Consider the following 23911-nt stretch of genomic DNA (forward strand, 5'->3'; position numbering starts at 1 on the left):
CTATTAGATTAATAGGAATCTAGGCCCTCTGAATTAAATATGAAGCTATAGGGGGATCCCTGGGTGGCTCAGCGGTTTAACGCCTGCCTATGGCCCAGGGCATGATCCTGGAGTCCTGGGATCAAGTCCCACATCGGGCTCCATGCATGGAGCCTGCTTTTCCCTCTGCTTGTGTCTCTGCCTCTCTCTCTCTCTCTCTCTCTCTGTATCTCTCATGAATGAATAAAATCTTTAAAAAAATATGAAGGTATATATATTTAGCAACCAGGAAACAAAATTTTGAGAATGAATTTATTTTTTAAATAATAAGATGTGGAAAATAAAAGACCAGAGAACACGTGGATTTTAGGAAAGCAACACTCAGAAGTGTAATATGCTCTGAGTACGTATTTTGTTTATCTTACAATACATTACTTTCCCTTAGAGGAGAAACTTCATTAGAGTAGTCATTGCTAATTCTTGCAATGCATTCTTGGAAAACTGAAAGAAGACAAAGAATATCTCTCCTGTTTCCACAGTAGCCACTGTGTGTGAGGCAACCTTTGGATAGTGTTTCTGAGTTGGAAAGGCAAAATGTTGTTTATAAGGTGTCAAGAAAATGAAATCTAAACAGAATGATGAAATCGATCACTTTCTGTACAGCAAATGTGAATTGGAATAGAATTACTGAACCTGATCTTTTGCAGGACCCTATTGACAGCCCTTAAGACCTACTTTGTCAGTATTTCCTCAGGATTCAGCCTGCTTTCCTCTTCACAGTTGCCACTTTCCGCTTTTCTCATCTAAATAGAGTCTGGTTTTGCAGCCAGCCTGGAAACACAGTTTTCCAAGATTAAATCTCCAAGCCCTTTATTGCTGTTTTTCAGGACAAATACTCAGCTTATTTTATCTTAAAGGCTTTTATAATTTATAATCAAAAGAAAACTGGTAACTGGAAGTATCAAATTCCTATTGTTACACATTCATAAATATTAGATGTATCTAATCCTTTTGTTTTCTGATGGGATGGTAATCAGGTAACTTAATCAGTTTTCCAGGTATCTTACATTGGTCCTTGGAGAAGTGAGTGTGCCTCTTTTCTCACAGGTAGGGTGTGAACAGCTGTTGCCATATCACTCACTTTTTGATGGTCCCTGGCCCCTGAAGCTATTCTCTCTAGTTATGTTAACTCAGCAGATCCCTTTATTTATTTGAAATATTGCAGATTCCTGTAGTAATCCGTATAATATCAATAAGAATGCCAAAATGACTGTTTACTTTTGTTTAATGAGTTACTGTATTTTGGCAGAAACGTTTTGGGTCCAGGATCGTCTCTTTTTCCTGCAGGTCTGGAACTTCAACTTACAGGTTTTCCATAGATGACTCTACCTTAGGAAAAATGACTTTTGCTACCCACACAATCCTGTTTAGAAGCGGTATCTTGTTATTGAAGAGCAATTTGGACTATATATATCAAAAATTCTTTTAAAATGTGCATAGCATTTGATTCGGCTGATAGGTGACCTGGTTTTTTTCAATATTGAAGGACAAACAGTGTAAGTTCTCATTCATTTGGGGAATATGAATAATAGTGAAAGGGAATATAAGGGAAGGGAGAAGAAATGTGTGGGAAATATCAGAAAGGGAGACAGAACATAAAGGCTTCTAACTCTGGGAAATGAACTAGGGGTGGTGGAAGGGGAGGAGGGTGGGGGGTGGGGGTGAATGGGTGACGGGCACTAAGGGGGACACTTGACGGAATGAGCACTGGGTGTTATTCTGTATGTTGGTAAATTGAACACCAATAAAAATTAATTTATAAAAAAAAAAGAAAATCAGTTTTTACTCAAACTAAATTGATCATCACTTTTTGCTTTTCTTACTGCCTGCAGTAGGTACTAGAGTATCCCTTGGCTGGTTGCTTAATTAGCATCCAATAAATCAGTGATTCAACTAGTATTTATTCTTCTTGTTAGCTAGTCAGCACACATGGGAGGTTTAGCAAAGTTAATTATTCTATACACAGAATAATATACCACAGGTTCTTTTATAAAATCTCAGAGCGTTTATAATATTTTATTTTTAAGCAATTGAAATAGTTTTATTCTGTGCATATATTTTTTGACAAACATGGGATATATGTGCTGTTTAGGAAATTGTTTTAATTTTGTTTTTTACTTATTGTATTATTACTGTCTTACCCTGTCAGTAAATAGAGATCTTGCTCATCATTATTAGTGACTATATAATACTCCACTGTGTGGTTGTACCATAGTTTTGTTTTTTAATGAATCCCTTATTGATAGACTTTTGGGTTTCTAGTTTTTTATTTTATAAACAATGTTGCTCTAACATTTTGGTTATGCATGTGTGCTTATGTGTTTACTTAGAATAAATTATAGTTTAGACTTGTTGCATCAAATTGTGCACATTTTAAGGGCTTTTAAGGTAAGTAGCCATTCCTAAAAATACCAACCCGTTTACAGTAGTATTTCAAATTGTTGGAATGTTGAAAATATTCTTTTTTTCTGCACCTTCTCCTATACTGTGTTCTTTCACTGTTATTTTTGCCTGTCTGATTGGCAAAAATGTTCTCTTACATTTGCATTTTTTTATTAGTAAAGTTGAATACCTTTTGGTGTGTTTATTGGATGTTTGTAGTTCATTTATAAATTTATGTCCTTTTCCCATTTTTCTATTGAAGTATTATTCCTTGTCTGCTTTTTTAAAAAATTTGTTTTATGTATTCCGCTAAGCATATAAGTATATTTAAATATACCTATACTCTTTTAAATTACTATATTTTAGGATAACATTCTCAAAACATAACTTAAAAACTGTTTGTAATAGTACCTGAAATAATTGTTAGAACGTAGTTCATTCTCCAGAAATTCAGATTTAAAAAAAAAAAATTTTTAAAGATGTTATTTATTTATTCCTGAGAGACACAGAGACAGAGAGAGAGGCAGAGACACAGGTAGAGGGAGAAGAAGACTCCATGCAGGGAGCCCGACGTGGGACTGGATCCCAGGTCTCCATGATCACGCCCTGGGCTGAAGGCGGCACTAACCACTGAGCCACCTGGGCTGCTCTCAGATTTTTTTTTTTTTAAGATTGTATTTATTTATTCATGAGAGACATAGGCAGAGGGAGAAGCAGGCTGGTGGGGAGCCCAATATGGGACTCGATCCCAGGACCCTGAGCCAAAGGATCACGACCCTAGCCAAAGGCGAATGCTTAACCACTGAGCCACCCAGGTGTCTCCAGAAATTCAGATTTCTTAGACTTCTGTAAGGTGATCTGTAAATCTGCTACACATTAAAATTAGGGAATCTCTTATTTGGAGGAAAAAGAAACTGTTTTAAGATTTTTACTTTCTTTTTGTCTTAACTTGAATTCACTTTTATTTCAATAATCATAAACTGTAGTCTTAAAATAATAAGATTTTCATCTGACTTGAGCCTAACAATAGATTTTACAGAAAAGTTTTGATATATGGTAATTTGGGTGTTGTAGTACATAAAGGAAACACTTTTATAAGACTGTGGGAAGGGATCCCTGGGTGGCACAGCGGTTTGGCGCCTGCCTTTGGCCCAGGGCGCGATCCTGGAAACCCTGGATCGAATCCCACGTTGGGCTCCCTGCATGGAGCCTGCTTCTCCCTCTGCCTGTGTCTCTGCCTCTCTCTCTCTCTCTCTCTCTCTCTCTCTCTCTCTGTGTGTGTGTGTGTGTGTGACTATCATGAATAAATAAATAAAATCTTAAAAAAAAAAAGACTGTGGGAAGCTTCATTTGTACATGAGGCTAAAGGAATAATTGAGAGGAAATAAGGTAAAATAAAGTAGGTATAAGTATAAGGGGATGTCTTCTAGTTTTAAAAACCCAGGGAGGTATTCACATTCCTTCTTTTATATGGTAGTCTTTGAACCATAAATTTGAAACACTTAATTGTTTGAAAAATTAGCCTAAGTGAAATTTGAAAAATTCTTTAGTCTAAATGAAATTTTAAAAATTCTTGATATTGCTATAAATATATTTTAAAAAGGAACAGTGTTCTCTTTTGTTTAATTGCAAGCTGATGAGCATGCTGCATGAGCAACAAACTACAAAGATTGAACTTTTACATAGATATTTTAATACTGTAACCAGATAAAGCTTTCAGTAGTTTTTTGACACATATTTAATGATATGCATAATTGTTACTGTGTTGCACATAATTAAGCTTCAATATAAACGACTGTGTTTACTACCAGTTTTTTATAGCCAGACCTCACAATTTTGGGGCCAGCTTGAAGGAGGAAAAAAATATGGCAGGCCAAGAAACTGTGGCAAAGATCTCTGACATAGAGATTTTGCATAGAGAGAATAGTCATTTAGGGCAAAGATTGCTCATAACTTTAATATTCCTAATTTTAATTCTTAGTATTCCTAATTCATAGACCTTGTCCCTTCCACCACTTAATACCATGTACTACAGGAAGAAATTGGAAAGGTTTAGCCACTGCTTTATTTTCTCCAAATATTTTTTTTTCTACTTAGTAACTAAAGCTTGGGATGTAGAGGTCCCAAGCATTGATAGTGAACAAAGAACAGTTTCTTTTCTTGCTTCAGTGAAACCAGTACAGGTCTCAAAGTCTAAGCTGTCATGGGTCCTGGTATGTAAGTTGTCCTGTTTATGTGGATCTCAGAATTTCTGAACCTGAACTTCTCATGTTTTCTGAACAAAGGCTCTTCACAACAAACACAGAAATAGCCAATGCATATATAAAACAAAATGAAATTAAATTTAACCATTATTAAGCCAAATGAAGCCATGATAGTTTAGTAAATGCTGTTTTCCTACCAGACCTACCTTTCATTCTACCCACACCCTCTCAGCCCCAAATAAGATAGTATTATTGCCCCTGGAAAAGTAGGAGCAAATCAAAAGAATCTAAAGCTTAGTGGAAACTGTAACTGGGAATCATTCCTATTCCTGCTGTGATTTTTCTTTTTAGGAATGATTTTTATTCTCTGCAGCCTGGCTGTGCTGTGAAACATTTGTTAGTCATATATTTCTACATCTAGATACTGTTTCTGCACTATCTAAAAAGATGATGTAATGTTGGAAAAATTTCTTGATAATACTTTTAGAACCTTCTGTTTGCCAGTTCAGTATTGGTTGATGGAGATAGCCTTTGTATAACTGTACTTTAGTAATAAAATTACTTAATGTTTAATGCTGCTTTACTATTTTATGAAGTACTTTTGCATATATTATCTCATAATTCATTTGTATATCATACTTGTAAGAGAGAGAGTATTTTCAGGAAGAAAAATTCTGAGTTCAGAGAAGTTAAATGATATGTTTACACTTAACACAGCTAGTAAGGGACTTGAATTCATCCAATTTATTTATATTTCAACTTTTTCACAGATACCTTCTACCAAATCAGTTAATGTAGAAATGCACTATTAATGATTAAAACACATATAATACATTTTAAATTCAGTAGTTTTGGTTATAAATATGGCAGATATTTAAATTTAGTACAACAGCATAAGAATTTTTCAAAATGGATCAATTATATCTTGTGACAAATGAGAAACTGCCATTCTAGATAAGGAATTAAACCATATGTTATATAAGCAACTGAGGGAAGAAAATTGCCTTTAAATTCTGGTTAAGGATATCTACAGAATAAATGATAAAGGAGAAAAACTATACTATGTCTCTGTGAAATACTGATGTATTTTGTCTATTAAGTCAGTATGATATCTCTCATCAAAGATTGTTTTATTTCTCTTTCTCATAGTTCATTGTTGGTGTGTGGAAACACAGCTGATTTTTGTATATTGATTTGTATCCAGCAACTTTACTGAACTCATCAAAGGCTTTAATATCAAGTCTACAATATTTTGAGAAGAAATTACTAATATTGCCCATTAAAAAAAATACTTTGCAGATATTTCAACCAAAGGAAGAAATAGCTCTCCTAAGATGGAATCTGTTGTTTGGGAATGTGGTTGATCAACTTGATATGTTGGCCAGATATGCCCTATGTAATAAAATGAAAAGAAGAGACAAGATGATGTCATTTTCCCGTATTGTGAAACCAAAAACAAATGCCTTTTGTGAGACCAAGCTAACAAACCTCTGATGGTCAAAGAGTATTTAACTGTTTGAAGAACTTAACAGTAAGATATAGAAGAAATACTTTCAAGCTGAGACCTGCAGGTGTATAATGATCTAAAATACATATTGAGTAGGCCTGATCATCCAACTCTTATTCAAATCCAGGAAGGATGGCTATGAGTTGGATTGTCTTCTACTTTTGGCCCTTGACTATGTTTGTGGGGCATATAGGTGGGCACAGTTTGTTTTCTTGTGAACCCATTACCTTGAGGATGTGCCAAGATTTGCCTTATAATACTACCTTTATGCCTAATCTTCTGAATCACTATGACCAACAGACAGCAGCTTTAGCAATGGAGGTAAGACTTGATCTATTATTTGATGTATCTTAATGGTGATTCTTATAATGTCTTGTTAACTACTCTAATGAATGTGTTTGATTAAAAACAGAAGAATGTTATTTTTAACTATATCTTATACATTAAAAAGTTATATGTTTAGGTTCAAACTGTAATAGATTGAAGACTTCATGTTTGGGGAATGTTACTCTCGACTTATTTTTAGATGTGTTTTTATAAAGAAATATGAAACATTGGAACATGGAAGTTAATAGCCATTGAGAAGTTTAAAATTGTCCAAGTTTATGATATTACATTTTTTCTGTTTGATAATAAAACCTCAGATAAAGAGTAGAATATAATAATAGTCACACTTCATTCCTTAAGTATTGAAGGTAACATGATCTTGTAAAATAAGTTCTTTGTTCAGCCTTTAGACTGGTGGTTTATGGTATTTAAATTTTCTTAAAAATTTTTAAAAATGTTTATGATTTTACCATCACATCAATTTAAGGATGATAACTCCTGATGAACAAAAAAGGTTTAAGGTTTGGTTGTATAAATTTTAACTGTTCTTGACCTCTCAGAATTTTATGAAAATGTGTTGCCTTTCTTGAATATTTCTAATAGTAGTTCTTCAGATAACTTTTTAATGATTTTACTTTAGAAACTATGACAAATTAATGAACATAGTCAACAATAGGTTTAAATAACTATGCATGCATATCTACAGAGATTTTAGAATTGTGGACAAGGATAATATGCTTACCAGATAGGAGCCAGGTGGCCCCGGATGGTGGCAATAGGAAGCATAGGCTTTAGAGTTATGCAAATGGGCTTGAATTCTAGCTTTATCATTTTCTAGCTTTATTACTTTGGGAAAATTATGTGAACTTTCTTACCATAGCTTCTTTCCTTGTAAGGTGGAATTAATAATAATTATACAGAGAATGTTTTGTACTTTAGTCTGTAATCTATTATTATAGTGCTTTCAGCACATTGAAGCCTATATGTTTTGGAATGCTTCATTTTATGGTAAAACCCAAAGATTCATTACTTCCAAGTAGACTAACATAAATGTGCCTGGGAAAATTTATAGAAAGACTATTATTTGCAGATTTTGAAATGTGGAGGACATCTTATATATTCCAAATATTTGAAAATATTACAGAGATTGAACATTTTCTGCTCTTCTGACTATGTAAGGTCTAACTGATACAGGGAGATTTGGTATACACTATCAGATTAGGCTATGAAAATGGTTAGTGTCTTAATACATTATTTCGGTTCCAGGCGTAGTGTTCCTTGCTGTGTATTAAAACCATCAATTCTCTTATCAAAAAAATTGGAGTAGAAATACCTTTGTTTTGGGATCCCTGGGTAGCGCAACGGTTTGGTGCCTGCCTTTGGCCCAGGGCGCGATCCTGGAGACCCGGGATCGAATCCCACATCGGGCTCCTAGTGCGTGGAGCCTGCTTCTCCCTCTGCCTGTCTCTCTGCCCCTCTCTCTCTCTCTCTCTCTCTCTCTCTCTCTTTGTGTGACTATCATAAATAAATAAAAAATTAAAAAAAAAGAAATACCTTTGTTTTTAGTATCATTATAAGTCATTATAACTCCTTTGGAAAGCAAATAGTGTAATAAGAAGCAAGTAATCAAGATATTTGAACTGATATGGGTTCAACTTTGGCTCTGCTTTATAGTAGCTTTAAGACTGAATAGTCACTTAGCCTTGGTTTCTTCATTTGTGAAAAGGCAGTAATAACAAAAAACCTTGAAGGGCTGTTAGGATTAAACTTATAAAGTAGCTAGTACAGGGAATGGCACACAGTAGGTTAACTGCAAATGTTAATTCTATTCCAATTCCGTTTCTAAATGATCCTAAAGAGAAAGTACCAGAAAGATAATGTATTTGTTCTAAATGAACTTGCATTCCTATGTGTAGGCTTTTGGAATATTAATAATAATGGCATAGTAAGCTATCACCAACTTCTTCTCACAGTTGCCTGTGTAGTCTAGATTGTTTATTGGCAATAAGGTTGTTTCTTTTTAAATTTCATACATTCTGGGGAGAGCACCTAAGTGGGCAGTATTTTCTAAGAGAAGGCTCCAGTTCTTTGACTTAAATAATATTGCAGATAGTTGTTACATGGTTGTTATATCAAGACAATGATGCCACTGACAGAATTGTCAGTTTGAGAGTGTAAAGTTTCTGTAACAGCAAAGGACATGGAAACTCAGCAGTCAACAAAACATCCTTCTAGATGGAAGTAGGGATTCTTGGGCCCTAATAAGGACAAGAATCTATCTCTGATTCTAGAATGTGTCTGTCAACTTTTAACAGGAGCAAGTAGTTGGAGCAAACAGTGGGAGCACATTTTTGAGTGTTCACTGTAGGTCAGAGTGAATTGAAAGATAATTTCTTAGGTGCAGGCCCATGTTTCAGGTCTGCCTTAGGGTCATTCCTGTATGATTTGCTGAGTCAAAATGAGTGCCTGGAATAGAATAGTATAGGACAGTGAGCTAGGGATACCACAGATGAGAGGAAGTACAGAATCTGGGTTATTTCACATATGATTATTCAGAGTTAATAAATTGGCTGTTCTTTCATTGTAGGTATAAGATTCTTAGTCTATACTTTCATTGAATTTGGGACATATTTAAATAAATGGGATAATGTAAGTATCAGGTCATTAAGTTGGAAAAGAAGATCTTTACTAATATGTTTATTTCTCTATCCCCCCCCTTCTAAAACATACTCATCTATACAGAAACACTAAATTTTTATAAGTTCTTGACTTGATGTTTTTTCCTCATCAGTGGCTTTTGACAGAGAAAAAAATTTCTCATTCCTGAGTTTCAAACCATTTGGGCTGTCCGAATTGCTAAGTAAATTTTTGGGAGCTGTCCAGCACAGTCAAGAAAGTGTTAGCAAATTGTTGGTAACTATCTTTACCAACTGCATGTTATCAGGTATTTATGACTGCAGTGGTAATAAAAGAGATCTGAACAGCCTTCCCCCCTATACTGGATAATTAAGTGCAGTTGAATAGGAAGAGACAGTTTAGTGGAAAAAGCACTAAATGAGGGATAGGAAATTTGTTATTTTGCCACTAAATAGTTTTGTAACTTCTTTGTGTTAGTTTCCTCTAGGAAGTGAATTTTTTTTCCCTGTCCATTTTACAAGGTTAAGATTAAATGATGTAAGTGATGTGTATATTTAAAAACTTTGAAAAGTTAAAGTGCTGTATAAATGCAAAGCAGTACTCCTTGTTGCCTGTCACCCTATTTAACTTCAGTTAATATGTGGAACAAGCATTCTTACCTTTTTATGAGGTTGATAACTTGTCTACTCTTTTTTTTTTTTTTTGAGAGAGAGAAAGAGCATGTGCAAGTGGAGTGTGGGAGGTGGGGAGAGGGAGAGAATGTTAAGCAGGCTCCATGCCCAGTATAGAGCCCAATGTGAGGCTTGATCCCACAACCCTAAGATCATGACCTGAACCGAAACTAGGAGTCAGATATCTAACCTACTAAGCCACACAGGTGCCCCTTGTTTTTTTTTTTGTTGTTGTTGTTGTTTGTTTTTTAAGAGAAACTAGACCACTCTTAGGATAATCAGAGGATAAACTCTTGGGATTGTTTGTGTTTGCCTCCCATTTCCTGTTTTCTTTTGTCATTCTCAAAGATTTTCTGTAGCATGGAAAGTTGGCAGTGGGATAGATTCTGCTGGGAACACAGAACCTAAAAGGTAAAAATCCTGGTATCCTTTATGATTCATTAAGAACAAAGCATGTTTGAACCAATCTTCATGTTATTCAGACTCAAACTGTAACTTAAAAAAAAGCTGTATTATAGATAATTTCAGTTATATAGAAATATAGATAATAGTATTTTGGACACCATATACCCATTACTTACCATCCAGCTTCAAAAATTATCAACTCAAAATCTTAAAAAAAAAAAAAAAAAAAAAGGCAGCCCGGGTAGCTCAGCAGTTTAACGCAGCCTTCAGCCCAGGGCATGATCCCAGAGATCCAGGATGGAGTCCCATATCGGGCTCCCTTCATGGAGCCTGCTTCTCCCACTGCCTCTTTTTCTCTCTGTGTCTCTCATGAATAAATAAACAAAATCTTTATCACAGCTAGTTTTGTTTCATTTATGACTGCATATCCCAACTGGGTTACTTTGAAGCAAATTTCAAACACCATAATTCCATCTACAAATATTTCTGTATATATCTCTAAAAAAAGTAAGAACTCTTAAAAAATATATAAACACCTTACCTTTATTACTTCCTCAGTATCATCAACTATCCAGTTAAATGTTCACATTACTCTGACCATTTCACAGTTTTTTATATAGTTGGCTTTTCAAATCAGGATTCATATATTGCATTCAATTGATATGTCTTTCTTTTATAATTTCTCCTTTTCCTATCTTTTTTTCTTGTAATATGTTTGCCTTATAGAGTTTCCCATTGTTCCCTTTATTTGGTTGATTGCATCCCTGTGGTTTTATTTCCCATGTTCTTTTGTCTCCTTTTTTGATTTTTTTTAAGGAAAATACTTCATGGGCACATAATATCTGGTTGTCACTTTTTGTAATTTTGGAATCCATTCATGATCATCTCTTAGATTGATAATTTCATTAAAGTTTTACAAAAATGCTTATAATTTGGGATCCCTGGGTGGCGCAGCGATTTGGCGCCTGCCTTTGGCCCAGGGCGCGATCCTGGAGACCCGGGATCGAATCCCATGTCGGGCTCCTGGTGCATGGAGCCTGCTTCTCCCTCTGCCTCTCTCTCTCTCTCTCTCTCTCTGTGTGTGTGTGTGTGACTATCATAAATAAATAAAAATTTAAAATGCTTATAATTTAATTCTGTCATTCTTCACTTCTCAGCTGGAATGCTTCATAAACAGAAAATTCCACTCATTGACTGTTGGGCTGCTAAGTTACTCTCATGTACAGTCTATATAAGAAAGACAAGATAAATACTTGGTTATTCTCAAATATTTATCAGTATTTATTCGTTTTTCAGATCATGACTTGATTCCCAAACATCCTTCAAAGGTGCACAGTGAAGTCTTTTTTTTTTAAAGGTTTCATTATAAACTCATAGATTTAACATATTTGGTTTGTTTCAAGTCCATTACAGTTATTATTCCTACTTGGACTCTAACTGTACTTGCTATCTTTCGTAGTGGGAGCCTCTTCAAGGTAGCTTTTAGGTTTTGATGCTACCCTAGTAGTCTGTCATAGGTTCCTTGCTTTCTGGTATGATCCAAACCCTTTTCTTAAAATTCTGCCTCAAACTTAAAAAAAAACAAAAAAAGTTATTTTTAGGCCTATTCATAGACAAAACTAGGAAACTTAAAAAATTTTTTTTTATTAAAGATTTTATTTACTTATTCATGAGAGACACACACACACAGAGAGAGAGAGAGAGAGAGAGAGGCAGAGACACAGGCAGAGGGAGAAGCAGGCTCCATGCAGGGTGCCTGATGTGGGACTCGATCCTGGGTTGAGGCGGTGCTAAACTGCTGAGCCAACCCGGCTGCCCTGAAACTTTTTTTTAAAGAAAGTACATCATAAGTTTATACTGATACTTTGAATTCAAATAATATTGCAGAGTTTTTAACATTATAAAATCTTATTTTTTCTTTTTTCTTATATTGAAGCTTTATGATACACATACATTATATAAGAACAATTATTACTAACAATATGATTACTGGAAGCAGTTTGTTTGTTTTGTACTTCTTTTTGTCTTTAGGCATGTAACTCACCAAAGATATACTGGCAAATTACTGTGTTTTAAAGTTAAATACTTCTCTGTGTGGTTAAACTCAATACACATTTAGATTCATATGTTTCATTTATTGAGAAATGACTTTAAAATTTTTTTTAAAGTTTCTTTCTTTCTTAAGGACTTTACTTATTCATGAGAAACAGAGGGAGAGAGGCAGAGACATAGGCAGATGGCAATGCAGGCTCCCTGCGAAGAGCCTAATGTGGGGACTTGATCCCAGGACCCTGGGATCAGGCTTTGAGCTGAAGGCAGCTGTTCAATTGCTGAGCCACCTAGGGGTCCCCAGACTTTCCTTCTTTATAATTGTGTTTTAAAACTGTATACAGGGGAAAAAAAAATTAAAACAAACAAACAAAAAACTGTATATAGGCCAGCCCATGTGGTGCAGCAGTTTAGCGCCGCCTGGAGCCCAGGGTGTGATCCTGAGAGTATTGAGTATTGAGTTCCATGTCGGGCTCCCTGCATGGAGCCTGCTTCTCCCTCTCCCTGTGCCTCTGCCTCTCTCTCGCTGTCTCTCATGAATGAATAAATAAATAAGATCTTAAAAAAAAAAACAAAACTGTATATACAGGGACGCCTGGATGACTCAGCTGTTGAGTGTCTGCCTTTGGCTCATCGAGTCCCACATCAGGCTCCCTGTATGAAGCCTGCTTCTCCCTCTGCCTATGTCTCTGCTGCTGTCTCTCATGAATAAATAAAATCTTAAAAAAAAAAAAAAAAAACAAAACTATATATACAGAACAAGATTCATTCAGAAAAATCTAGTTTCTGGACCTTTCCCACTCTATCTTGTTCTTTCTTTCCTCTTAAATGTCATTGAAAGAGTTTTGTTTATTTTTCTATTACAATATTTTAAGTATAATTTAATATTTATATAAGATGTTCAATATTTGTTCATGTATATTCTTTTGCCTTTCTTTGATAATAGTGTCATATTTGTCTTTTCTATCTTGTTTCATTTAACAATATATCATGGATATTCCATAGTAGTATTTATAGATACTGGTTATTAAAATGTTTTTTTGAACTGGTAAAAATACATACAAAGTTCACCATTCCAACCCTTCCAACTTCAGGTATACAGCTTGGTGATATGAAGTATATTCATCTTGTTATACAGTTATCATCTCTATTCATCTCTAGCACTTTTTAATTTAACAAAACTGAAACTCTGTACGAAGTAAACAATAATTCCCCGTTTTCCCCTCCTCCAAGCCCCTGGCAACCACCATTCTTCTTTCGCTCTGAATTTAGTTATGCTAGGTACCTAATATGAGGAACCATACAATATTTGTCCTTTGGTGACTGGCTTATTTCACTTAACATAATGTCTTCAAGGTTCATCCATGTAGCAAATGCCAGAATTTCCTTTCTGTTTAAAGCCAAATGGTACTTCATTGTATGTGTATACCACATTTTGTTTATCCACTCATCCATCAAACACTTGAGTTGCTTCTACCTTTTGGCTGTTATGAATAATGCTGCTATTAACATGGGTGTAAAATACCTGTTTGAGTCCCTCCTTTCAATTTTTGGGGCTATATACCCAGAAGAGGAATTACTGAGACATATGATAATTCTATATTTAACTTTTTGAGGAACCGCGATACTGTTTTCCATAGCAGCTGCTTCCATTTTACATTCCCATCAGCAGTGCCACAGAGGTTCCAATTTCTCCACATCCTTGCCAGCACTTGTTATTTTCTGGTTTTGTTTTTGTTATAATAGTCATCCTAGTGGGTATTAAGTTATCCTCATTTTTTTTCATTCAGTTTTCCTATTGATGAACATTTGGGTTGTTTCTGTCTTTTGCTTTTGAAATCAGAGCTTGTCCTTCTTCATCTTCGTATGTCCAGCACCCCACACAGTGACTCACAATAGGAACTACTAAATAAATTGCTAAAAAATAAAATGCTTGAATTAATTAACGAACTTTACAAAGTCTTTTTTTTTTTAAGATTATTTATTTATTTATTCATGAGAGACAGAGAGGCAGAGATACAGGCAGAGGGAGAAGCAGGCTCCATGCAGGGAGCCCGATGTGGGACTTGATCCCAGAACTCCAGGATCATGCCCTGGGCCGAGGCAGGCGCTAAACCACTGAGCCACCCAGGCATCCCCTACAAAGTCTTTTAAGAGATTATAGTAGTCTTGGTCTAAACACTTAATCTGCCGTTGTAAATAGAAGGCGCTTGATGGGGATGGTAATCCCAATCCCAAGGGTACCATATAACTGTGAACACTAGTATTTTACTTTGCCTTTTGAGAGGTGGGGAGCAGCTAATCAAAGTGACTCAGAGCTTTGGGCATCATGTGTTTGTACTTGTAAGTGTTGTAATTAAGTAAAGGAAAAGAGCAACCTGTCTTTCTCATCTCTAGGCCTTTAATGTTCCTTATACCTCATTCTGTTCTTGATCTTTGTCAAAATTCTGATGGTTGTACTTTTCCTACGTTATGTAGGAAAAAGGAGATAGGAGTGGATATCATTATATGTGGTATCATCCCATTTTTCTTAAAAAATATGTGTGTGTGTGTGTGTGTGTGTGTGTGTGTGTTTATGCAGAGTAAGTGATCTGGAAGGATTTTCACCAAGGCCAACAGTGGTTTTCCTGAATTAGCACAATTTATTTGTGTTTTCTGTGTCTTATTTAATGTTTATATTCTTAAATTTTTCTCTAAGAATCATATTATGCTTTTAAAATAGTAAAATTAGTGAAGAAACTTTATTTTTAATAACCCCAACAGTTCTTTTTTGTTTAGTTCTCAGTTACAGTGCCCAGGAGTTAGTATATATTAAATATATTTTGATTGAATGAGTGAAACACAAGAAGAACTTGGCCAAAAGAAGGCATAAAGTGCTAAGGGGATTTGAAAGAGAGAATCTTCTGTGGAAGGAATCAGTTGTAGATGGTATTTGAATGAAAGACAGGGTTTCTTTTTGTTTTTTTTTGGTGAGAGAATAGTGTAATATACTCCTATATGGTAGTAATTATTAACATTTTGTGGATAGGCCTTTTAGAAAATGAATTTGACTGCAATTCATGGTTTTTATCTTCAGAATACATGCATTATCATATTTGCTTCTCTTATTGTCTTTTGTTAGTTTACTGTTTAGATGGTATGCTTGAAACAAACAACAATCTAGTGAAACGGCTTAAGAAGTCAGGAATTAAGAATCTTGTAAATTGAAAAATGTACGTACAGGTATTGGAGAATTAATAGCATTTAGTTATTTCTGACTTTAAGGAAAAAATAGTATTTTAAGTTTTTTCTTTGATTTTCTTGTGTGACAAATCACTTTAAAGTAATACCTTTAAAATACTTATTTTCAATTAAATTATGAAGTGTGATAGAATTTTGATCATCAGGTTTTATCTTTTGAGAGCGATCATAGTTCAGAACTGTTCATGGTATTTGAAATATTAAAATTTACTTCCTTAAAGGTCAAATTTATGGGCTCTTCTGGGAATTCCCCTTTGACTTAAGAATATAAATCTGTTCCTCTAATAATGGCAAATTTCTATAAACCAACTTACTGAAATACTGTTGAAAAGTATTTAGTACACTGTCCTCAAGGCATTTTTTAAAATTAAGATTTGCAAAAGAAAAAAATCTGTAGGATTAAAGGTATTTTTCAAACCTAGAATTTTTTAATACAAAATAATTCTTAAAGTTTTAGATCTCTTTTCCTATGAGAATTTATTTTTACAGAAAAGGAGTTTTTTAAAGATCTAATTTTAAATCACTTGAATTATTCTGAAAAGTTGTTATTGAATAACTTCTTATTCTAGTTTGGATCTGAAATAAAATGAGTACCATTTTTTGAGTTTCCAGGGCCATTCCACATTTGGTTTCGCTTTTAGTGAATTTAGTCAAATATTCCCGAACGCAGTAGGATACAGTTTCTATGGTTACCAGACACTTTGTAGAGTGACAAAGATCGGAATTCTGATTCTCATGAGTCAAAATTTGGCCTTTGACTCTGTCCCCTTTTCATACCCCTTGCTAAGCTTGGGCTGTTGCTGTGCTTGAAGGCTTGTCAGCTAGCAGGTTCCTATGGTAACAGGAATGGAAATTTGAAAGAAGAAAGAGAATGGGAGCACAAAGGCTTGGTTGATTTGAATTTGAACAAAGAATGGAAGGTTCCGTGTAGTGCACCTTTGTTATAGAAACCAGAAATTTAATTTTAGGAAAGTTACTTTTCAGTTTGTAAACTTCTATACCCTGGTCTTGATTTAGTGAACAAAAAGTATTACTGTTTAAGGAGGTATGCAGTAGAAATCTTTAAAAAATTAATCAGCTAAATTGTTTTTCTATTTGATAAAGCTTTAATAGTATTCCTAATCTAATATTTCTCAACTTTACCATATGCAGACTACCTCATTTAATTTTGATTTTGCTTAGGTTAAAAAATTGTTAAAGCAATTTGCTCATTTGAAAAATATTAGTATTTTTGTTTTTATATAACTGCTTTATTGAGGTATAATTAGTGTACAGCAAACGACCCATTTGAAATGTTCAGTGTTTTGACAAATGTGTATGTCCATGAAACCATTAATACAATCAAAATATAGAACATTTCCATTACCCCAGAAGCTTTCTTGTGTGCCTTTGTAGTCTACCCTCCCTCTTCACTCTCTGCTCCAAGCCACAACCTGTTTTCTGTCACTGGATTAGTTTTCATTTTCTAGAGTTTTATATACATGTAATCATATGTTATCTACTTTTTTATGTCTGGTTTCCTTCACGCAGCATAATGATTATGATATTATCCATGTTCTGTTTTGCTTTTTAATCACATCATTCCAATTGACTTTCACTTGTTAGTGATAAGGGAATTCAAATTTAGCCGGGTTCCTTAGGCCCACCATCTAGGAAGGACAGCTATAGCTCTGTTAACTTGCAGCTCTTTCCTAATCCCCTTTTAAGCTTTACTGGGTTCTGTATGCTATTTTATATACTATTATTTATATGTTATTAAAACCATCTTACAGAGGAGAAAACTGAAGTTGAGAGATGTAGAACAAATTGCTTAAATTCAGGGGCTCTAGATAGGAATGCCAGGGTCTTGACTCTTGGGTCTGTCTTTGTAGCTCTGTGATCTTGGGCAAGTTACTTAATTTCAGGTCTCATTTTCTTCATATGTATTATAAAATGTGATTAATAATTATAGTACCTTATTGGAGTATCAAGAAGATTAAATGAGATAATATGTGTAAGGCACTTAATTTACTGCCACTTTACTGTCAGTAAATGCTAGCTGAGATACACAGCAGAGAGTACTTACAGCTAATAAATGGCAGGAGCATAAACTTACAGCTTTAGGCTTATTGCAGGCAGCACAAAATAATCACTTAAATCAGTTTTATAATTCATCAGTAATTCACAGATGGAGGTTTTACTAACATAGTAACATAATATCAAATTAGTTGATATTTTATTTGTTGCTAAGTACCAAGCAAGTTTTGAGACTTAAGACATACATAAAAATAAGGGTGCTTGGGTGGCTCAGTTGGTTAAGTGTCTGCCTTTGGCTCAGGTCATGATCTCAGGGTCCTGGAACCAAACTCCACGTTGGGCTCCGTGCTCAGCAGGGAGTCTGCTCCTCCCCATGCTCATGCTTGAGTGCTCTGTCTCAAATAAGTAAAGACATACGTGTGTTTGTATGAGATGTATATACATACATCAAGATGTGAATATAATAACGTTTTTAACTTTTAATTTAAAAATAATTAGAAACTCATGGAAAGTTGCAAAAAGAGTACAGAGAAATTCTGTGTACCCTACCTAGCTCCCACCTTCAACCCCCAGTCTTTGTATCTTATATAACTGTCATACAGCATCAAAACTAGGAAGTTAACTTTGGTACTATCTATAGAACTTATCATATTTCACCAGTTTTTACATGTACTCATTTTGTCTGTGTATATGCATATATCTGTGTGTGTAGTCTTTGCAGTTCTTTTTCAATAAGCTCTATGCCCAAAGTGGTGCTTCAGCTCACAACCCCTAGATCAAGAGTCACATGCTCCACCAACTGAGCCAACCATATGCGCTCCTAGTCTTTGCAATTTTATCACATATATAGATGTGTATAGCCACTTCTACAATTAAAGAACTGTTTTATCACCACTATGGGATTCCCTTATGTTTCCTTTCTACCTCCTTTCTTTTCCCAATACTAAGCAACTACCACTTTGTTCTCTTATCCATAATTTTGTCATTTCAAGAATTTTATATAAATGGAATCATACAGTATGTAGTCTTTTGAGTTTTTTTCACTTAGCATAATTCGGTTTGAGATCTATACAAGTTCTGTGTATTAATAGATACTGTTTTCAATTTCTGAATATTTTGTTATACAGTTATACCACATTTTGTTTAATCAGCCACCCATTGAAAAACATTTAGGTTGTTTCAGCTCTTTGCTATTACAAATAAAGCTGCTATGAACATTGATGTACAGGTTTTTGTGCAGACATAAATTTTTATTTTGGAGGGATAAATGCCCAGGAGTGTGATTGCTGTGTCATTTGATAAGCATATGTTTGGAATTTTAAGAAACTGCCATTTTCCCTAGTGGTTGTACCATTTTACATTCTCACCAGCAATGTAGGTGAGATTTGCTTTCTCTACATTCTCACTACCAGTTAGTATTATCATAATTTTTTAATTTCAGTTTTTCTGATACATATATAACAATACCTCATGTGGTTTTAATTTGCATTTCCCTTATAGCTAATGATATTGAACATCTTTTCATATGCTTATTTGCCATTCATATGTCCTTTTTGGTAAAATATCTGTTATGTCTTTTGTTCATATTGCAATTGAATTGTTTCTTATTTTTGTGTTGTTAGAGTTCTATATATAGTCTGGTTACAAATCCGTTGTTGGATATATGGTTTACAAATAGTTTATCCTACTCTGTAGTGTGTCTTTACCTTTTAACAAGGTCTTAAAGAGAACAGAAGTTCTAAATTTTAAGTAAGTCTAAAACTTCCAGGTTTTTTTTTCCTTTGGTGTAATTTCTAAGAAATTCACCTAATTCTTAGTCTGGAAGATTTTTTTCTTGTTTGGTTCTCTTGGTTCATTTTCTTATCTTTAAATATCCACTTCTTCTAGCACCATTTGTTGAAAAAACTATACTTTCACCATTGAATTGCTTTTGCTCCTTTTTCAGAAATCCATTGTCCATCCTTGTATAGGTTTAATTCTAGGTTCTCTGTTACATTCTATTGATCTTTTGTATCTGTGTCTCCACTGATATTGCACTGTCTTGATTACTGTTAGCTGTATAGTAAGTCTTAGAATTGGATAGCATGATTCTTCACACTTTTTTTTTTCAAAGTCTATTCTTTTGGGGGTTTCTTTTCATATAATTTTAGAATAAACTCATCTTTACTAAAAGTCATGCTGAGTTTGGTACAAATTTCATTAAATCTGAAATCATTTAGGGGAGAATTGGCATCTTTACTGTTGAATCTTCAACCCAGAAATAGTGTTGTTATGGGTTGAATTGAGTTGCCCTAAAATGCATATGTTGAACTTCTAACCCCTAGTACCGCAAAATGTGACCGTATTTGGAAATAGGATCATTACAAATGTAATTAGTAAAGATGAGCTCATACTGGAGTGGGGAGGAGCCCTAATTCAACATGACTGGTGTCCTTAGCGAAAGGGAAATTTAGGGGCACCTGGGTGGCTCAGTCGTTTAAGCATCTGCTTTTCGGTTTGGGTCAGGTTCGGGTCATGGTCCCAAGGTGCTGGGATCGATCCTCATGTCAAGTTGCCCTGCTCAGTGGGGAGACTGTTTCTCCCTTTCTTTTTTCTTTCTTTTTTTTAAAGATTTTATTTATTTATTCATGAGAGACACAGAGAGAGAGAGAGAGAGAGAGAGAGAGAGAGAGAGAGAGAGATGCATAGACACAGGCAGAGGGAGAAGCAGGCTCCATGCAGGGAGCCCGACGTGGTACTCGATCCTGGGTCTTGAGAATTAAACTCCAGGCTGCAGGCGTTGCTAAACCGCCGCGCCACCAGGGCTGCTCCCTTTTTTTTTTTTTTTTTTTAAGTGTTTCTCCCTTTCTGCCCCTCTTCCTGTTTATGCTTTTTGTCTCTTTCGCTCTCTGGCTCACTTTAATACATAAAATCTTAAAAAAGAAAGAAAAGGGAAATTTGGACACAGACATACTAGAGGGAAGATCCCGTGAAGAGGCACAGGGAGAATGCAATGTGAAGATGGGATTTATGCTATCACAATCCAAGGAACTGCCAGAAACTAGGAGAGAGACCAGGAGCAGATCCTTCTCTTGCACCTTCAGAGGGAACATACATGGTTCTGCCAACATCTTGATCTCAGACTTCTAGCTTCCATAAATGTGAAACAGTGAATTTCTGTTGGTTAAGCTCCTCAGTTTATGGTACTTTGTTACAGTACTTCTAGCAAACTAATACATTGTGTGTTTGTTCATTTATTTATATTCCTTCTTTTATTTTGTCATCATTTTATATTTTTCTGGGTACAGGTTCTAAACCTGTTTTGTCAAATTTATACCTAGGTGTTTCTTTTTTCTTTCTTTTTTTTTTTTTTAGTGGTTGTAAGTATTGCTTTAGTTTTCTTATGCTTTTTATATTTAGAATGCAATTTTACATAGAAGTAGAATTAGTCCGGGGTGCCTGAGTCGCTCAGTCATTTGAGAGTCTGATTTTGGCTTAGATCGTGATCTTGGGGTCCTGGGATTGAGCCCTGCATGTGGCTCCCAGTGGTGAGTCTGCTTCTCTCTCTCCCTCTGCCCCTCCCCCTGCTTGTGCTCTCTGTCTCTCAAATAAATAAATAGAATCTTAAAAAAAGAAAACACCCTAGTTAGGGGCGCCTGCATGCCTCGGTCGGTTAAGCATCTGACTCTTGTTTTTGGTTCAGGTTGTGATCTCCCAGTCGTGGGATCAAGCTCCACAACTGGCTCTGTGCTTAGTGGGGAGTCTGCTTGGGATTCTTTCCATCTGCCCTTCCCCATAGCTCATGTGTGTTCTCTCTCCCTTAGTCTCTCAAAAAGGACAAATAAATTAAAAAAAAAAGAATTGGTTTTTTTTTTGTATGTTTTTCTTATGTCTTGCAACCTTGCTGAACTCACTAGTTCAAGGAGCTATTCTTTGTAGATGCCTTGGGATTTTCTATGTAGATGTTAATGTTAACTGCAAATAGGAACAGTTTTATTTCTTTTTCTTACATCTATACCTTTTCCCCCCTTTTCTTGCTTTATTGGGTTGGCAGGATTTCCATTACCATATTGCATAATAGTGGTAAGAGCAGGGACACCTGGGTCAGTGGTTGAGGATCTGCCTTTGGCTCAGGGTATGACCCTGGGGCTAAGGATCAAATCCTGCATTGGGCTCCCTGTGAGGGGCCCGCTTCTGCCTCTGTCTATGTCTCTGCCTCTCTGTCTCTTGTGAATAAATACATAAAACTTAAAAAAAAAAAAAGGAGTGGTAAGAACAGACATCCTTCCCTTATTTCTAATCTTAGGGGTAAGCAACTATGTTTCACCATTAATTATGATAGCTATAAGATGTTTGTAGATGCTCTTTATCAAGTTAAGGAAGTTACCCTCTGTTTCTAGTTTGTTGAAAACTTAAAATCACGAGGGCTTCCTCTTCATCATTTGGCATGATAATGTATTTTTCTGTTAGCCTGTTAATTTGGGATTTCATTAATTGATTTTTGAATATTGAACCAGCTGTGAATTTCTAGAGCAAATGCTACTAGGTTGTGGTATAGAATATTTATATTTTTGGATTTGCTTTGCTGTTACTTTGTTAAGGACTTTACATTTTGTTTCTGAGGAATATTGGTTTGTAGATATATGAAAGCATTCTATTTTGATGAAGTCTGATATATCTATATTCTTTTGTATTATCTTTATTTGATTTTAATATTAAGCACCTCTTGCTTTGTAGAATTAGTTGGAATATGTTCTCTTCTTTGCTGTTTTCTTGAAGAGATTGTGTAGAATTGGTGTTAATTATTCTTTAAATATTGTTAGATTTTATCCAGGAAACCATCTGACTTGGACATTTCTTTTTCTGGATGTTTTTAACCACAAATTCAAATTCTTAGTAGTTACAGGTTTCTTCAGATTATCACTTTAATTTTGGGAGTTTTTGTAGTGTAGCTTTGAGGAATTTGTCTACTTCTTCTAAGGCACCTAGTTTATGTGCATAGAGTTGTTTGTAATATTCCCTTATTGTCTTTTTTTTAATGCCTACAGAGCCTCAGTGACATCTTCTCTTTTATTCTTGATATTGGTAATTTGTGCTTTTCCTTTTTCTTTAATTGTCTTTTCAGACCCTTACCAATTTTATTGGTAGTTTCAAAGAACCAGCTCTTATTTGAGAATTTCTCTCTATTTTCTGTTTTCAATTTCATTGATTTTTCTAATTTATTATTTCCTTCCCTTTGCTTTATTTTGTTCTCTGGGCTATTATGAATAATGCTGTTCTGCTGTGAAAATTCATATACAAGTTTTGCCTTGGGGATGCCTGGGCGGCTCAGTGGTTAAGCGTCTGCCTTCAGCTCAGGGCATGATCCTGGAGTCCCAGGATCGAGTCCCCCATAGGGCTCCCTGCATGGAACCTGCTTCTCCCTCTGCCTATATCTTTGCCTTTCTCTGTGTGTGTGTGTGTCTCTCATGAATAAATAAATAAAATCTTTAAAAAAAGAAAAGTTTTGCCTTGAATACCATTTTTAATTTATTTTTACTTTTAACTTATATTGAATATCATTTAATAATTAATATACTTAGAAAAAAATAATATACTTAGGACTGGAATTGCTGGATCATATGATAATTTATGTTTAACTTTTTTTTTTTTTTAGGATTTTATTTATTTTAGAGAGAGAGACAGAGATAGTGAGAAAGGAGAGCATGAGCCGGGAGGAAATGGAGAAGCAGGCTCTCCACTGAGCAGGGAGTCAGACTGGGGATCCCTGGTTTATGACTTGAGCCCAAGGCAGACAGTTAACTGACTGAGCCACCCAGGTGCCCTTCTGTTTAACTTCTTAAGGAATCACCAAATTTTTTTCTGTAGTGGTTCACATGATTTACATTACCATAGCAACACATAAGGGTTCTGATTTCTTCACATCCTTCTCAACACTTGTAATTTTCTGTTTGTTTGTTTGTTTGTTTTTTATTTTCTGTTTTTTAGATCACAGCTATCTTAGTGGGTGTAATATAGTATCTCATTGTGGTTTTGATTTGTATTTCCCTAATGATCAGTGACATTGAACATCTTTTTATGTGTTTATTAGCCATGGTATAACTTCTTTGGAGAAATGTCTGTTGAAGTTTTTTTGTTCAAAAAATTGAGTTGTGGGAGTTTTTTGTTTTCTGTACACTAGACACTTACCAGATGTGTTTTATAAATATTTTTTTCCAGTTTGTGGATTGTCTATGTACTCTCCTGATAATGTCCTTAGATACATGAAGCATTTTATTTTGATGAAGTCTAATATGTCTGTTTTTTCTTTTGTACTTGTGCTTTTATTGTCAAATCTAAAACCATTGCCATCCAAGATCATGAAGATTACCTCTGTTTTCTTCTACAAGTTCTATAGATTTAGCTCTTAAATGTAGATGTTTATCCATTTTTAGTTAATTTTTGTATGTGGTATA

At 34.9% G+C, this 23911-nt stretch overlaps 1 protein-coding gene across 3 annotated transcripts in view; it reads left to right on the plus strand.

Moving 5' to 3' along the window:
• The window catches only part of FZD3 (frizzled class receptor 3), a 102752-nt gene that overhangs the window by 3957 nt on the left and 74884 nt on the right, over positions 1-23911 (plus strand). For 2 of the 3 annotated variants that reach the window (XM_055300137.1, XM_055300140.1), the window contains exon 2: positions 5775-6453. In XM_055300137.1, coding sequence (XP_055156112.1) covers positions 6265-6453 — 189 coding nt within the window. In that variant the 5' untranslated portion in view covers positions 5775-6264. Of the gene's footprint in view, positions 1-1326; positions 1536-5774; positions 6454-23911 lie in introns of all 3 variants that reach the window. The other variant, XM_055300139.1, reaches the window with a different exon arrangement.

This window comes from Nyctereutes procyonoides, unplaced genomic scaffold, assembly GCF_905146905.1.
Source record: "Nyctereutes procyonoides isolate TBG_1078 unplaced genomic scaffold, NYPRO_anot_genome, whole genome shotgun sequence".
Taxonomy (NCBI): domain Eukaryota; kingdom Metazoa; phylum Chordata; class Mammalia; order Carnivora; family Canidae; genus Nyctereutes; species Nyctereutes procyonoides.